This window comes from Copadichromis virginalis, linkage group LG14, assembly GCF_057382275.1.
Source record: "Copadichromis virginalis isolate Kocher_CV1m ecotype Utaka linkage group LG14, C_Virginalis_male_GT1.1, whole genome shotgun sequence".
In the NCBI taxonomy this organism is placed as follows: Eukaryota; Metazoa; Chordata; class Actinopteri; order Cichliformes; family Cichlidae; genus Copadichromis; species Copadichromis virginalis.
Window position 1 is genome coordinate 33,835,763 of NC_140631.1, and position 13,827 is coordinate 33,849,589.

Consider the following 13,827-nt stretch of genomic DNA (forward strand, 5'->3'; position numbering starts at 1 on the left):
ATCCTGATTCTCTTAGTAAAATAGCTCCAAGAGCCACCAAATCACTTCACTGTAGCGGTCAGGGGTTTTAATTTGTCACCTGCCTGTATAAACCAAGTAGCGTGGATTGCAATATTTTAGAAGGAATTGCTGCATGTATTTCAGGTAAAAGTAAGGGGAATGCACCATTGTAGACAGAGTCAACTTTGTGAAAACAAAATGAAATGTGACATAAAATGAAAAATGAGGGACTGAGATAGTGTGCATAGTGTGTAGTTCATCAAGTAAATTGTCACTGTGGTATTTATTTTTTTCTTCTGGACTGCCGTAGAAACAATATCCATGGAGAACTTTAAAACCTGCAATCCATCATCCTTTTTCTTACACACGCATTCACACAGACAGACCTGAATAGTCCCCAGTCCTTCTCTTACTGGGAAAGTATGAGGGTTTGTAATATAAGGTTAACAAACAATAATTAGAAGAGAAACCCAGGGGAGGTTATGCACATCTGATGGGTTTTTGATTACAGTAACTATTAAATCGTATAATAGTTTGTGTTTATAGTTAATAACATTATAATTACAGGTTAAAGCTCTCAGAAATTCACATTAGTTACACATTTAGTACACAAAAACATGTTAATGTTGTTATTTAATGTTTAATATAGACAGAACATGTAGTAACTTCAGTAACAGTAGACTGGGGGCAAGTTGCTTCTTATGTTAGCACTTAGAAACCAGTCAAGTCTACTTTGTCTCTGTAAAATCAAGTCACCGTCACTGTTCACAACTTGCTCTTTCATGTACTGTCACTGGAGGGAAAAAAACAAAACAAGACACTGTCCTGATTTTCTTGTTTCTAGCTGTGTTCATAGTCACAAATCTGGACAGATCTGTCAAAGTGCATCTGAATGAATGCTGCCTTCACAGGATGTTGAAAAGCGTGTTTCTCACATCCCACGTGAAAGATGAATAACAGAAAGCAGTGAATTTGAGCCACCCCAGTTGCCAAAATGTAGCATTTATGGAGTTTGGAGCACAGAGGTGATGCCACCAATTGAAATTCAAAGTCAATTGGGCCTATTCTTCTGTATAATGATAAAAAGACATTTTGATTTTCATTACTTGTCTTAGTTTTAACAGTGATTTTTCCCCAATAAGCAAACAACAATAAAACAATTAAACTACTGCTGATCTTAGATGCCTAATTTGTACATTTGTACAATGCAGCCCTCAGAAAAGCATTCCTTTTCCAAGGATGAAAAAAATGAAGAGAAAAATCTGAAAAACATATACAAGAGAAAAAAACTTTAAAAAAAAAACAACAACAACTAAAATGCAATATAGCTAACATGCTATAATGTTAGTTAAGCTTCTGTTTCGGATGCAAAAATGTCCCCTCAATTTTTAGATCTGTTCCCATAATGTCACATTTTACAACATATTGACATGGCTACAGAAAGCTATTGATTTGGCTATTCATACCATACCATAAGAAGCTCAATATTACCATATTCTCAATAGAACAAAGTAATATGGTTATGCAGCTGGTTACGACATAACACAGTTTCAGACCCAGCACATAAGGGCTTTAAGTTATTGTGCTAATTAGGCCCCTGCTCACATTTTGCTGGGACTTAATGACGTAACTAATCCACTGTCTCCTAATTAGAATGATAAAGGTGTAAGCTGTCCCACTCTCACAAGTTCAAATTAACTCCAGATATGAAGGAACCAGAGTCTTTTCAGGAGAAGTGTAATCAGGCGAAAATGCACATTGACTTTGCAGGTGTTTTACTAGATATACGTTTCTTGTCATAGCAGGAAACAGTAAGACATAATAAAATGGAAACAGTAAACTAGATGCGCAACGCTATCATGACATTGAAAGAGCTAAAGAAGGGGGTTGGATCTCCTTTTGCCTTCTGAACTGCCTTTTAATTCATGGCCCAGATCCAACAAGGTGCTAAAAACATTCCTCACAAATTTTGGTCAATATTGACATGGTAGCATCCCAATTGCTGCAGATTTGTGAGCTGTGTATACATGAGCACGATCTCTGTTCCACCACACCCCACAGGTGCTCTGTTTGGATTGAGATGCGGTGACTGCAGAGGTCATTTGAATTCAGTGAACTTACCGTAGTGTTCAGAAAACTAGTATGAGATCATTTGAGTTCATGACATGGTGCATTATCCTGTTGGAAGCAGACATCATGATCCATGCTTTCATGTTGTTTGTACCAGATTTTGACCCGACCACCTGAATGCCATAGCAGAAATCAAGCCTCGTCACACCAAGTAACATTTTTTCTTTCTTCTGTTTGTCCAATTTTGGTGAGTCAGTGTGAATTTTAGCCTCAGTTTCCTCTTCTTAGCTGACATAAGTGGTGCTCAGAGTGATCTTCTTCTACTATAACCCATCTGCCTTAGGTTCAGTTGGTTGTAACGAGTGGTTATTTGAGTTATTTGGCTTCCCATCAGCTTGAAGCATTCTAGTCATTCTCCTCTGACCTCAACAAGGCCTTTTCACCCAGTTTCCCAAAGAACTGCTACTCCCTTGATTTTTCTTCTTTTGAAAAATTCTCAGTAGATCAGCAGTTAGTGAAGTACTCAGAGCAGCCTGTTTGATACCAACAAGAGTCAGAGTCACTAAAAATCCCATTCTGATGCTCATTTTGATCTTCAGCAGGTCATATATGAATATATGCCTAAATAGTCTTAACTGATATTTGAGATATAAGATATGTGCATTAGCAAATAACTGAACAAGTGCACCTAAATAAAAAACAACAACAACAACAAAACAACTAATGGCGTGTATAAAAAACAACGTGAAAAATGAAGGCTTTGCAAAATGTGAGTCAGAAACATGGAGACAGCTGCTTTATGGGGATCTATAAAAATCTACAAAGAAGTGTTGGGTGAGTGTGGAGAGTTTTTGATAAATGTCTCCCTGTGGTTTCTTTATGTGCAAAACCAACAGTCTGCAGTGCTGTATATAGCAGATCTGCACATCATTATTATCATGAATGTAAGTTGTGACCTCTTACTGACATTTTCCAGGAATATATTTCAACATAAAGCAAGGAAACCATTCGATGAAATTCAACAATAAGCTGCATCCTACTTAGGCGTCCCAGTTCCAGGATCCGGCAATTATCTAAGCTGACCTAATGGCATGGTTTATAAGAAAGCATAACTGGAACCAATTAGTTCATGTCACTAGTTGCCCGTGTGATTTCCTCTGGTAAGACATGACAAATGTTTACTGTGGGGGGAGGAAGTGACATAACTGTAGAGAAAACTGAACAGTTATCTCCAGAGTAGAATTGGAACTACATTCTCTAAAATTATTGCTATGCTTTAGTTGGAGCTATGGGTTAAATTTTAAGCAACTCATGGCTTATTTTTTATTTCATTTAATTAAAATTATAATTATAACCTTTGATAAACCTACATTGACCTTTTCGAACACGTTTTGATAAAAAAAAAAAAAAAAAGACTGCTCGGTAAGATGTATTTCCAGCTCTAGAGCTAAGTCGGGAGTTTCACGGGAGCACTTGAAGGTAGCAGCAGTTAGCCTCCAGTAAGCGTTTCTGTTTTTTTCCACCATCTGGCCGGGCAGCCTGTCAGCTGAGCTCAGTGAATTCATCCCGCCAGCAGAGCGCGTCCCTGCGCCTCGTACAGAAAGTGGCGATGCCTCCTGCCGGAGCATAGATCTACTCCTCGTTTTCCGTGAAAAGGAAAAGCCCAGTTGTTTGTTTTTTAACAGTCAGAAAGCCCATGCTCTGCGAGCTTCCTCCACCACCTACACAGCTCAAATACGACTCTCCCGGGATGCTGTCGAACAGCCCACACGTCGGTCACAAAGTGGCAGGCTGTTTGCTTTTCCTCTCTTTCTGTAAGTACTCACTTTACTTTCTAATCTTCAAGTCAGGGGGCTCGGACCAGACAGCTGTGAGGGACGTAACGATCCCGGCAACAGTAAACAGTTTGTTCCGTTTTTCAAGGCGAAGCTGATTTTTGTTTGGAAACAAGGGACAGTGTTGCGCTTGATACAGTTTTGCCAACAGCGCGAAGAGGCGAGCTGCGAGTGTATTTTCTTAAGTGTGAAGTGCGGAACCATGATCCGCCTCAACTTCCTGAGGAGTTTAAAGGCGATTTGCACTCACCGGGTGCCATGTGGCTTTATGTAGACCAATGAGTTTATATTAGAGTTAACGGCAGAGGAGAGGGTTTGGAAGCTCTCTCGTGGCATTTCTGTTGAAATCAAATCCCCCCCCCTCGCGACAAGCGGGGCTGCTTTTTTCCCTGACATATCGACGTTGCACCGACAGGAGTCAAGCCCGAGGATCAATGCACCTCAGGCTACAGCGCCCAAAAGCTTTAAGTTGGGGGTTTCTTTGTCGCCCTGGATGTGCGCTTGGAATTTAAAAAACAAATGCAGAAGATTAAACAAAAGCCACAGTTAAAAGCATGACTTGTTCCTATTTTTGTCGCTGTAAGAGAGTAAAAGGAAATTATGTCCACAGACTGAAAAACAAGTGAAAGGATATCTTTGCGCTTTGACTATATATAGTTTTTAATTTGTAGCACAAATATTGGCAAAATTGTTTCATAATTCCCTCAATGAAGTTGATTTCTTAACTTGATAAATGTTTAATTGATATGTTAAATCTTTTAGTTGAATTGGTTTAACACGAATTAATGCATGCTCTAAGCATGCTCCACGTATATTTGCATTAGCATATGTGTGCATGTTCTTCTGCGTGTACATGTTCCGTGCACATACAGTCACATATTCAGTGATGTGACATGGACGTTGCAGCACACAATTTGTGGCTGCAGCTGGGAAGAGAATTGGACTGAGTGACCAATATTATATCTGCCCAGTGTACCATGGTGAAGGTCCACCTGAACGAGATGAGATAAATGCTGAGCTGCTTGCCTCACTGGGACTGAAAATTGTCATGGTGACAAAAGCTAAATAGCTAAATACACAAGGATCTGCCAATGTGTTGCATTACCACAGGTCATTCTCAGTACTACTGATTCATTATTAATTGGATTCGACCTAGGATAATTAAGATTTTAACCTACAGTTAGCCGCTGCTTTACGTTCCTTTCTTTGCTTTGCTTTGCTTATTCCAAACATGAATATGTTCATGACTTTTTATTTTGTAGAATTTCACTAGAAAAAGGAGAAACATATATCACATATAATTTCTGATCAGCTTCCTTCCTTGGATGCTTATTTCTGGCAAAAATAAATAAGTAAATAAATCAAGCCTTGTCTCAGTTCAATTAATTCCTAATAACTGGAAAAGAAGGAAGTGCTGCTTTGAAGCCTACCTGCGGATGTTGCACATTAAACAAAACCGTAGCAGTTTGAAAAAGTCCTCAAGTCAATGCATGTGTGATGTAAAATATGCACTACTTTCTGGGCAGTATGAGCAGCCATGGTGTCTGCTGCAATTGACCCTGTGCCCGGGTGAAAGCTCTGTTTGTGTATTTGGCCCTGAGTCAAGCACATTTAGCTGGGCATCACACTCAGACAAGGCTGCTTGTCTGCTCCCCCTGTATGTAATATTCATGGACCTAACATTGAAGTACAGCCGAGGTCTGGAGAACAGCCAGTTTGGTGACATTAGGGTGCCACCTCTGCTGTTTTTCAATGATGTTGTCCATGGAGCCTCAACCAACTGTCATTTCTGATGTGCACTCAAGTGGTTTGACATTGAGTGTGATGCAGTCGGGACCAGCAGTTTGAGACCACAGCGCATTTTCTGGGTCCACATGGGGCGCATTTCAATTGTGGTACATGCAGTATTTCCATAGAGTGTGCAATTGCTTGTTGACTTAGAGATAGTGCAGTGATGTACAATACATGGGGTTGTAGAGCTATATAAAAATGTGGATTCAGCTTTTCTTATGCTGTTGGTGAACAGCAACATTTATCACTTGTGGCTGGAGAAGCCGGTAAAACTGTGCTGTTAATTTAGAGCAATTAAATTTAAAACACTAGTTATTTATTTACTGTAAAATTTGTCTAAACACGAGCAGTTGGTTTGTTGGTTGCTGACATTTTCATTGCAATCCAGAAAACAGCTTCTTAAAGGTTTTTGTTTTTTTATTTGTTTGTTTTTTTCATCATGTGTCTAAGTGACAGATTGCCAATTTATCTTCAAAATTTTTTCCCCATTCCTCTACCTTAGGATGACTCAGTTCAGAGACAGTAAAAAGGACTGTGAGATTGAAGTGGGCGATGATGGGGAGAAAGGAGAGCTGAGCCAGCTCTTAAACAATAGTCTTTGTTCTGACCTTCAGCTGTGGTCACTTTTGGGTTTTTAGAAGTGACTGAAGGCATACAGCTCACATGGTGAGGAGGATTAGGATTCATGATTACTCTCTCGCAGGTCTTGGAACAGATCTTATCCCATAGGGGGAGCGAAAAGATATGACTATATCGACAATGAACGACGAGATTTTGGCTAAGTGACAAATTGGTGCTTAGAAGTCCTTTAGCTGTTTAGGTTGTTGATTTAAAAACATCAATTTAGCTTAATAAAAAGGCACAGGGCCAGTTTAAGGAACAGGTTGCACCAGCATAAATTAGTTTTGGCATCTTTGTGACAGAAAGGCGTGGACACCGTTATTTCTGCTGCTGCATATGTATTTGTGGGAGTTTCCCTATTAGAGTGCAAAACTTGGATTCAGTGAGTTAGAAAATCTACTAAGGCTTGCAGCCAGCAATTAACTACCAGCTGCTGAAAGCAAAGAATAAAAGCATGTGATATTTTTTTGTAGTGATAGTCATCACTTGAAGCATTAATTCTAGTAGGAATGGCAGTGAGAGATGTTATGAGAATAAAGGCGTGAGTGAAACACCTGGAGCAGAAAGCCAAAGTTTTGCCTCTGTCGTGTAACTCTTCAGTGAGTCTCCATCCTCAGTGCTTGGATCTGATGTATTTCTGGTCCTTAATATTGATATTACTTGTATATTAGTGTTGGAGAGAGGGGGGATAATAGTTTACAAATGCTAGCATAGGTGCTATGGATGTAATGCAAGCACCAGAATTAGTTGTTGGGGTGCTTCATGTTCCAATATCAGTCCACAAGAAAAACTGCAGAGCAAACTGTGTGTTTCTTTACTCACAAGTACACACACTCGGCCATGCAACTCACAAATCGCATTCATGTTTTGTTTTTCCCATTATTTTAGTATTATTTATCTTTACTCCTCTCTAATATGAAATGTCTGTAGAAATATAGCTATTAATGTTTCTTTGCTGCCCACAGCAAATCAAATTAATTCCTTTGACTTTAATAAATAACTGCAGCCTCTTGTGGCAGGCAGATAAAACAACATGCATACATTTCAGCACATGGCATAGCAACCTTATTAACTCGCAGATCAGTCAGGATCTGAACTTAAAAAATGTTTTGTTCTTTCTCTTCTGTGTATCCTGCTGATCACCTGTTATACACGGATTTAAGATTTATACTTCAGATGTGTTTGTTACTCTACCTGAGCTGTGAGATTTAAGCAGACGACCACTGCTCAAAACCTTAAAGACCCAACACAGTCTCCATCAATTTTCTGACAGAAGACTTCACCCTTATATAGAAACATATCGATTAGCATGCTGTTGAAACTCAACTGTAAAATGTGTGCTTATGCTGTCTTACTATACCACTGTTTTTGTTGTTTCATTAGGGTTTGACCACCTGATGTGCTCTCATTTTGGCAGACTGTGTACCTGTACATTTGCATATTGTTGCAAGATAACCTGGACACTTTGCGCTCCCATTGGCAACATGTTTTGTGATGTTGCGCTCATATGGTAGTGACATGTCAGTCAAAAAGTAGCTATGCCTAAAAATATACCCTGCTTTGTCATTTAATGTGGGACCATAATTTTAAATATGAGCATTACATTTTAATAAAATAGACCTAAAACTATTGAAATTATTGGTTAGTTTGGAATGTGTATACTGATGTTATAGATCTGGTAGGGTCATTTTCTTATAAAATCGTGTTGGAAGGCTACACACATCTTTATGTGCAGTATATGGTGCCATCATTGCAAAATGTGCTCCTGGAAACACTTAGTTTCATTAGAAAAAAACCCACAACAAAGGCAGTTTCCTGTATTTTTCCTGTCACTCTAAATGTCTGCAGCCTGATATTGACACAGTCGCTGGACTTGACAGATCTGTAGCTCAGAACAAAATGAAGGTCAAGTTAAAGAATGGATGTGGTCCAACTTATGTTTGCTGAGTATGGCATTGTCCTTGTCCATTACTTTTTAATATATTTGCGGAATACAGCATCTTAATCTGCTATATGAGCCGTCTGCAGCTGTCTGGTTGTTGTTTTCACCTTGTGAGTTTGTGTGTGTATGTGTGCATGTGTTTGTGTGTCATTCTGGCAAAATCTAATCTTGGAGACACCCACTATAGCATTGGTGGTTTTAGTACATTGGCATCTTTATATATCTGAGACAGTCTGTGAACGAGACATGAAGCTGTATAAACAAATAATAATTTCATGATTAAAAGCTGCTACAAAAGTATGATAACGTTTATTTAATGTAATCAGCATTTATATATTTAAAAATCCAACCAACCAAACAATAAAACATTTGCACTGAGAGTGAGCGCCATAGCTCTAACTCGATTACGTGTTGCTAGTATGGATCTTGGATGGCTGCTGGTGGTGCTCGAGCTGGGAGAGAAAGTTTAAATTTAATATGACACAATCCCAGATGAAGCTTCTGCATCTTGCATGCCGAACAGTTTGCAGAGCAGTTGTCAAAAAATATAAACCAAATGAATTATTACAACTGTGTGTGAAACTGTGTGCCATCTGTGCCAGCCCTTTGAGGAGATTTACTTATAATAGCTTTTATTGTTCTTGTTGCTGCTAAGTTCTATAATTTTTCAATGAGAAATGCTGGCATCCTGAAATCATCTTACCTCACGTATAAGTTATGGTAAGTTTTCTTCAGCCTGGGGTTATTATTGATCATTACTGATGAAAATTCATCATAACCGCCCTTGATGTGCTGCCCCAGTGGTTGCTGACTGTCACTAGGTGAAAGAGGTTGCTGCATCAAAAACCTCCTTGTGATTGCCTTGGTCACTAGCAGATCGACTTGTGTCCAAATTCCACCAGTGACAGAAATATCTGCAAAAAAGGTTTTTGATGCACCAACATATAACTTTTTGTGACTGATTTCACCCACTGTAGCAACTGCCAGCAACCATTTGTCCCCATTCCCATCGAGGGTGGAAACAACAAGCTTGTTTCCCCATTAGAGGCAAAAACTAACAGGTGGTGATATGCGACTCAAATTTAAACGAATGACTCAACCAAGCATCGCTAGCTGCTCTTGTTAGCTGCAATTTATGTGACAGGAAGAGAAGATGGTGGAAGGAAATTACTGATGCTGTTCCATATAGTTTGGCCAGGTATATGATACCAGTTCAAACAGTTGAAAAGCAATGAATCAAGCAAGATGAAGTTTCTTTAGTTATTGTTAAACTAGTGCTAAGAAGTTATTTTAAATTTTTATTTTAGACTTTTATTTTAAATTCCAAGGGAAACACTACTTTTGTGCTTACACTTGACTCATGATGAGTCACCTCTATTGTACTGTAATGCTGCTGCTGCTGGGACCTTGCTTCAATGGATTCACACTTCAAATTAGGTAGTCTGTCATCAGTGACAGTAACTCATTGGAAAAGAAGGGTAGAGAATGCACTTCATTTACTTGCACTCATAAATGCTGCTGCCTGCAAGGTGCAGGCATTGATAAAATGTTGTGCAGTTGTTTTTTTTTTGTTTTTTTTTTTTTGTTTTTTTTGTGTGAAATATCATTATCACAAAATTTCTTGAAGTTTCGTGATATAATTTTGAGGCATTATTGACCACCCCTAGACACAATCAACGCCAAAGTCTGCCCGCACAAGTAGGAAACCAGAAGGGATCAGATTTTTAATGTAGAGGGAAAAGAAAAAGTAGAAAGGGATCCTAACATTTGTCATATTTATAATTTGTTCTTTTAATTTGCTGTGAAGTAACCCTGACTCCAACCCATCTATTAGATATGAATGGCAAAACTGATCTTACCAACAGAGGTTCATCAGGGGATGTTGGTAGTGGACTTAAATGGTATGATGGGATTTGGATGTAGATTGCAGTCACACAGGCGTTAGCAGAAGGATAGCAGAAACTATGAAAAGGAGGGTTTATAAAATTGTACAGAAACCTGATATGATGTGTGATTTGGAGATGTTTCAGTGACAAAAAGACAGTAGGTGGAGCCGTAGGTGGCAGAGTTGAAATGAATTGCAGAATAGAAACGAGAAGGGAAGCTCAGGTTAAGTGATTTGGACACAAAGTTAGACAGCCATGGTTGATGTTTGGACATGTACTGTTGAACATGGAGCTGCCAGGCAGGAGTAAAAGACAAAGACCACAGAGGGGGTTAATGGATGTAGTGAAGGAGGACATGCAGAGTGTTGGACTGATAGATGAAGATGCAAGTGATGGGGTCAGATGATCTACTGTTGCGACTGCTAAAGGGAGGAGCTGAAAGAAGAAGAAGATAAAAAAAGCTGTGGCCTGGTTCATGTCGTGATGACATTTTCAAAACATTTAACATTAATAAAGCAGGATGAAAATTAACTTTGTCTTCAACTTGAAGATACTTAATGATCGAAATAGGCCAACATTAGAAAACAAAGCAGTATGTTTTTCCCCACCTGTGTTATTCAAGACAAATACTCGTGCATTTTTTCTCATGTTTCATTTTCCTAAATGTTTGTTCTTTTCACCAGCCACTTTACAACATCTTGTGCCAGGTAGTGTTGTTGTGTAAAGAGGAGGGCTATGGATGGCCTTTCAGAAGAGGTTGGTAAGAGCTGAATCCATGTTTAATGGCTCTCAGCTTGGCAGTGTTTGCACGCTGGTCTCAAAAGTGGTTTCTGGATGGCAGCCCTGCCACATACATCAGCACTGTGAAGCTAACAGGATTTTAGATTTTATTGTTTTTGCCAAATTAAATAACTTTGTTTTTTGAACCACTGCAGCTGCAGTTCAGAGCTTTCTCTATTCAGTCTATTTGGAAGCCCTTAGTTGTCTCATGTTGCTTTGAATACCCCACATGGACATGGTGATTATCAGAGCTCTTTTAAAGCAGACACTGATTGCTAATTTGCATTCAAGTTAATATAATACACCTGAATAACTGCCTTTGTTAATACGATTTAGTTACTTCAAAGCACTTTTCATGTGGTGTCTCTATTTTTCCCAGCTCTCTCAGCGCCCATTAAATGCTGGAAGTAATTAAAGTCAGACACTGACCAATTGTCAAACAAGCAAGCCATTGTTTAATTACTATGAATCCATTTTTCATTAGCAGGAAATGGCTCTCAGTAGAACCCTTCAACCTGTTTGAATTTAATAAAGTATCTAGCTGCTCTGCATACATTCTTTGTCAGTCTTGAATTTGGATTCGCCTAAGATGAAACCCGAGTGCAGCGTTTCCTTGATAATTGCACTGGACATGTTCTGTCATTATGACAACAGCGTATATTCTGCACAGGCTTGTTTAAAAGCTAAACCATTCAGCGCCGTCATTGTGTAAAGGAATTTGGAGACTTTCTGAAATCAAAGCCACTTCATCTCAGTGTGGCTCAATTGAAAACACGGTTGGAAACAACAGACTTGATTATGCAGGCTGAGGAAGCAATGAGATGGAGGTGCTCCAGTCACCGCTCCTGATGTTATGTATGGAGTTATTCCCCCTCTTCCTTTCTGTGCATCTCTGCCTCTCCAGGGTGAGCCATGAAAAGATGGGAATTTTGAGCAGAGGTAGCAGAATGTATTGTTAACTTGTATGTATTCCTGTAGGAAGCCCAGTTTCATACCAAATGTTGCATTTTTAATAACAACAGAAACCAGAATACAATATCATGATGTCGTGTGTAGTGTCTACATACCTAAAGCTTTGCTGGCTCTCGCTTTATGTTTGTGAACTTCACATAGCTTTTAGGATATACAGATATCAGATAATGATGTGAGGGGAGGGGGGTGGGGGTGTACAAAATTGAGTTTTGCTGGCTTCTTGTGTATAATGAAGAAAAAAGGAGGCAGTTTAATCCAGATTGTGATTCCCATTATGCAAGATTTATTTTGAGCTTCTCATTTTATAAATACGATCAGGCTCCCCCTCTTCTTTCTTTTACCTTTTTCTTTGGTCACCCTGTGTCTGTTAGATGCAGACTCTTTTTGTGGGAAATGTTTGAAGAGAGAGTTACCTGTAAAATATAACAGTCTAAAAAAATCAAAGATTTGTCAGTAGTGCTGGTCAATACATTGCATTCTTTATATTCATTGAAATATGAGCATGGACCACATCACAAAAGCTGCCTGAAACACACTGGAAATCCATTTTATTTGCAGACACCATGATTTTACACTCCAAAGGGAAATATTTGACCTTGTTCAGCAATGTTTGAAATAACTGCTTTTCTTTATTCAGTGGGAAGTTGCTATCCACGATTTTTTTTTTCCTATACTGAACAATGTTGTTGCACATGCGTTTATCTATTTGCTTTTTTTTTTATGTCAATTTATACCCATTTTATCTGAAGTATTTAATCAGGAAATGAAACCATTATTAAGTAATTTCTTTCACATTAGCCTTAAAGTTGAGCATGATGGTTCATTCTGCACTATTATATAATGGTACTAATGTTATTTCTAATTAACAAAGTCACTGCTGAGTCATTGTGGAATTTCTTTTAAGACACTATGTGCTGTGTTTTGTTTCTCTGTTAATTATTTGAATGTCATTCATGTTTGGTTGATTTAACAGCTCATCAGCATCATCTTTTCTGTCTTCGCTCCATTTGTCTCATTTTGTCCTTGTCACACAAGCACTTTAAATTAACTGTGAACTGCTGTAAACAGTAGCAGGAAACAGAATTTATTTATGTTTTTAAATGCAAGAAAACCTAACTAGTAAAAATCAGACCTTCTCTTCCATTCTTAGGAAAAATAAAATCCCTTCATTTCCTTTAGATAGTTTTAAAAGTGTCAGCATCCACTGTTATTTTCAGTGTTTTCATTATAAGAATAATAGCAGTCACTCGTTTTGATCTGGCAGCTTCATTCCAGGCTTTGCAGACAGAAGTATTTAAATGGACTTTTTGTGCTTGTTAAATAATTTAAGTTAAGGGTTTCCTTACTATGGCTGGAATCAATATCTGACCAAATTATTGCAGAGTGGTTCACAGAGATTGTATCAATCTTCTGAAATACAGATAGTTATATCTTTTCTGTAGAGCCTATATTTTGGATATTACATAGTGGTTCGGTTGAAGCTCGAAAACATATCTGCTGCTTTTAGGTTTTAATCTGAACTCTCTGTTGACCTTTTTAATGGCCACAGTGCAGTGAGTCAGCAGAGGAAATTTAACAATTTTTTATGTTAGATCATCTAATTAAAGTCAGATTTAAAGCTGAGTGATGTGGGAGTGAAGGCAGTGTAATTTAATATAAATTGCTTTATTAATTCATTCTCAGCAACGCTGCCGTTTTTGATGTATTGATTTGAAATCCTGAGAACCTTTCTGAGAAGATTTTCTTGTCTCTGAATCGATGGCAATGTAATTGGATAGAAGCTCTCAAGGCTCTAATTATAATCTCGAATGGTGAAATTGTCCCGTACGCTTTTAGACATCCAGCAGCAACTCCGAATGGAAGAAAACCCTCAAATACCTTTTAAATATGTTGTTTGTCCACAAATAATAATAAACAAGTTGTTTTCTTT

The 13,827-nt window shown here is 38.4% G+C and overlaps 1 protein-coding gene across 1 annotated transcript in view; it reads left to right on the plus strand.

Moving 5' to 3' along the window:
• Positions 1–3,573: 3,573 nt before the first annotated feature.
• Positions 3,574–13,827, plus strand: part of b3glcta (beta 3-glucosyltransferase a) — an 81,582-nt gene continuing 71,328 nt past the window's right edge. Inside the window, exon 1 of the mRNA XM_085430548.1 lies at positions 3,574–3,884. Coding sequence (XP_085286674.1) covers positions 3,767–3,884 — 118 coding nt within the window. The 5' untranslated portion in view covers positions 3,574–3,766. The remainder of the gene's footprint in view (positions 3,885–13,827) is intronic.